This window comes from Drosophila takahashii, chromosome 3R, assembly GCF_030179915.1.
Source record: "Drosophila takahashii strain IR98-3 E-12201 chromosome 3R, DtakHiC1v2, whole genome shotgun sequence".
Classification (NCBI taxonomy): domain Eukaryota; kingdom Metazoa; phylum Arthropoda; class Insecta; order Diptera; family Drosophilidae; genus Drosophila; species Drosophila takahashii.
The window spans coordinates 1,700,674-1,704,752 of record NC_091681.1 but is presented as its reverse complement, the minus strand read 5'-3'; the positions used below and the strand labels follow the sequence as shown (position 1 = coordinate 1,704,752).

At 43.8% G+C, this 4,079-nt stretch overlaps 1 protein-coding gene across 1 annotated transcript; it reads left to right on the top strand.

Annotated features, from left to right (window-relative positions):
* Positions 1-1,945: 1,945 nt before the first annotated feature.
* Positions 1,946-2,566, top strand: LOC138913695 (uncharacterized). The gene has a single exon (XM_070217941.1). The coding sequence runs from the start codon at positions 1,946-1,948 to the stop codon at positions 2,564-2,566; it is 621 nt and encodes a 206-aa protein (XP_070074042.1).
* Positions 2,567-4,079: the final 1,513 nt, after the last annotated feature.

Below are 4,079 nucleotides of genomic sequence, written 5' to 3'. Positions count from 1 at the left end.
GTCGATTAGAAATCCTAAATACGCACATTGAAAATGCTTCGCTTATATATAAAATTGAAGCAAAAGATGGAGATGATGAGTACCGCGAAGAGTTAGAAGAGACTGCGATAATAGCAAAATCGTTGCTAATTTCCCTAATCGCGGAAACAAAGCTTAAGAGCGTTGACAATTCCGCTCCGCCGGCAACGCGCACACCCCAATGCCGTTTGCCGAGCGTCGCTCTTCTAACCTTTAGCGGAAAACATTCCGAATTTAAAAATTTTATAAGCCTTTTCGAAACTTTTGTTGACAAAGATGACACGCTGCACGATATCGAAAAATTTAACCATCTAATATCGTGTTTGGCTGGAGACGAGCTAGGAACAGTCAGGGCATTCCAAGTTACAGCGAATAATTACCCAAAAGCCCTGGCTAGCCTAAGGCGAGTGTACGATAATGATTGTTTAATTTTTTTTGACAATATATCGACACTATTTAATCTGCCAAAGATTTCCCAGCCATCAGCTACAGCCTTGAGAAACCTGATCGGCACAGTCACAGCGCTATACGATTCTCTTTTGTCCATTGGGGATGACAAACGTATTACGAATGCCATCCTCATCCAACTAGTAATGGGCAAAGTCGATGCAGGAACTAAAAGAAAATGGGAAAAACAGTTAGAGTTAGGAACAGTTAGTTCCTCTTTGGAGCGAGTGTGAGTCGGCCCTGAACAAGCGCTATCAGCATATGGTTGCCGAAGAAGCGTGTAAGCCAAAAATTGTTCAGCAGAGCCAGGCTTATCCTAAGAAGAATGGAAATAGGAGTTTTTCGTTTGTTGCTGCCATAGACGACCCCGAAGTATGTGTGTTTTGCAACTCAGCAGAACATCAAGTAGGAAGTTGCACTGCTTTTGCTGCCCTAACAGTTCAGCAAAGATTCGATTTTGCAAAAAAGTCTCCTTTATGCATTAACTGCCTCCGATAGGGCCACACGGTAAAAAGGTGCAAATCGAAAAGATGCAGGGTGTGTAAGTCATCACACCACACATTGCTGCACATTTACTCGCCATCAAATCTCGCGTTGCCAGCTCCTCCTCAGCCCACGCTCTTGCAGAATACTCCATCCACTTCGCATGTTATGCATGCGACTCCATCGGATAAAGTTATTCTTGCCACAGCCATCGTGAGCGTCCAAACAAAAAGTGGCGAATTAGTTTTGGCTCGAGCGTTGCTCGATTCTGCTTCACAAGTGAATTTTGTGACCGATGAGCTCGCTCATAGACTTCAGATTAAGAGAGAGGACGTGTGTTTGAGCTTGCGGGGCATTGGTGGAACTAATGCTCAAGCAACCAAGAAAATTCACACGATAGTTAAGTCGCGAGTGGGTAGCAGTCACTTGTCAGCCGAATTTTACATACTAAAAAATATTTCTGGTTATCATCCGGATCAAACGGTGAACGCCAGCGGCTGGAGGGTGCCTAAAAATATTCAATTGGCAGATCCATTCTTCTTCAAGCCCCAAAAAATAGATATGCTTATAGGCGCATACTCGTTCCTTGAACTATTGTCAGTGGGCCAGATAAAGCAAGGGCCTGAGTTTCCCATTTTGCAAAAAACAGTTCTCGGCTGGATAGTGTCAGGGAGATGTGCCTCAGAAAAAATAAGAAATACGGAAAAGTTAGTACATCTCAGCTGCCAGGAGGAAATTGTTGGAGTCAATCGACACAACCCTGCAGAAATTTTGGTCTGTGGAGGACTTGCCGCCCAAGGCCAAGGTCCATACTCCTGAGCAGCAACTTTGTGAGCAACACTTTGAGAAAAATACTCAAAGATTGTCGTCCGGGAGATTTTCGGTTCGTCTGCCGTTCAAATCTGACCCAAACACTCTTGGTTCATCATATGAAGTTGCGAAACGTAGATTTTTGTCGCTTGAAAGAAGATTATCCAAAGATCCTTCTTTAAAAAAGATGTATCTGGAATTCATGGAAGAATATGAAGCGATGGGCCAAATGTCTTCCACTAACAATAAAATTCCAGACAGTCCGCACTATTTCATTCCGCACCAATGCCTGCTGCGACCTCAAAGCACCTCGACAAAGTTGAGAGTGGTATTCGACGCCTCGAGCCGTACATCGACGCAGGTCGCGTTGAATGACATCTTGATGGTTGGCCCCACCATTCAAGAGGAGCTGTATTCGACCCTGCTTCGGTTCAGACTGCACAAGTTTGCGCTTGCAGCAGACGTAAAAAAGATGTATCGTCAAGTAATAGTTGACGAAGCTGACCGAAACTTTCACCTCATAGTGTGGAGACGAGATCCATCTGAGTCTCTAAAAATCTTCAAGCTGAACACCGTGACTTATGGTACTTCGCCAGCCCCCTATCTGGCCTTTCGGTGTTTAAATCGGCTTGGAGAGATCGCGCAGGATTCGTATCCAAAAGCCGCCAAGGTCATTCAAAATGACTTTTATGTTGACGATTTGTTGACTGGCGCCAGAAGCGTTCAGGACCTGCTAAGCCTTCGAGACGAAGTTTCTCAGGTATTGCAAGAGGCAGGATTTGAATTGGCAAAGTGGTTCCGCATCTGAAAGCGCTGTCATGCCGCTAACGGCAGACTCAGACGTAACTAAGACCCTTGGCGTGGTTTGGTTGCCGGGTAAAGATTACTTTCAATTTCGGTTGGATGTCTCTTTCCTGGATCTTCGTGCGACAAAACGAAACATACTGTCGGTGACTGCCCGACTTTTCGATCCGCTTGGCTTGTTGTGCCCTCTAGTGACTAGGGAAAAAATGTTGTTGCAGGAACTGTGGCTTCGAAAGTTAGACTGGGACGAGTCGCTGCCGATGCAACTGCAGACATCTTGGGAAGCTTTTAAGGGAACGCTGTTGCAACTGCCCAAGATCGAGGCATCGCGATTCGTTCATACAGACGCCAAAGTCCCGGCAGAAATACATGGTTTCGCTGACGCTTCCATGCGAGCATATGGAGCGTGCATCTACGTTCGCACTAGTACCGCTGAAGGTTTAAAAGTATCTTTATTGACAGCAAAATCCAAAGTAGCTCCCCTCAAGACGAAAACTTTGCCCCGCCTTGAGTTGTGCGCAGCTCACCTTCTTGCGGATCTTTATAATCGTGTAAGACCATTGCTTTATTTTCCGATCACAAAGGTGTTCCTATGGACGGACTCGGAGATCACTCTGCATTGGATTAAAACGCATCCGTCGTCGTTGTCGGTTTTCGTCTCAAACCGAGTTGCAGAGATCCAAGAGTGGTCGGAAAAAGCAATTTGGCGACATGTCCCCACGAAAGTAAACCCAGCGGACATCGTGTCACGGGGATGTGACGTTGAGGAACTCACAGCTTCCATTTGGTTCGCTGGGCCGTCGTTTTTGCTCGATGCAGAAAAAGATTGGCCTGTGAATCGACACTTCGAAGTACCTGGTGATGTCGTGTCGATGGAATTACGCAAATCAACTTTGGCGCTTGTGGTTATCCCTGAGCCTAAACGCTTGTTCGTTTTTTTGGTGTTTGAGCTTGGCGTGTGCTCCCCTACACGACGTGCGCTCGGCATATTATAATTATTGAATTATTATAATAAATTAGGATTCCTTAAATTAATTCCTCAATTCATTTAAATAACTCCCCTTCACTGCTTGCGTTCAGCATATTCCTCTCGTTGGTTATTAAATTTAATAAATTTAAAAACAAATTTTTGTATACATTTACATAAATACAATTTAAAAAAAAAACTAAAATAAATTAAATTATAAACTCTTCGATACCAAAAAAAAAAATAAATAAAAAATCCCAAAATCAGAAAGTAACAACAAGGACATCGAAGGGTTGAAAAACCAACGAGATGGATATATGAAGAGTATAGAGCGAACGCAAAAATATTTAAAGGAGGGTCGATACTCCTTAAATACGGTTGAGTTAGAATGGCGATTAGAAATCCTAAATTCGCACATTGAAAATGCTTCGCTTATATATAAAATTGAAGCAAAAGATGGAGATGATGAGTACCGCGAAGAGTTAGAAGAGACTGCGATAATAGCAAAATCGTTGCTAATTTCCCTAATCGCGGAAACAAAGCTTAAGAG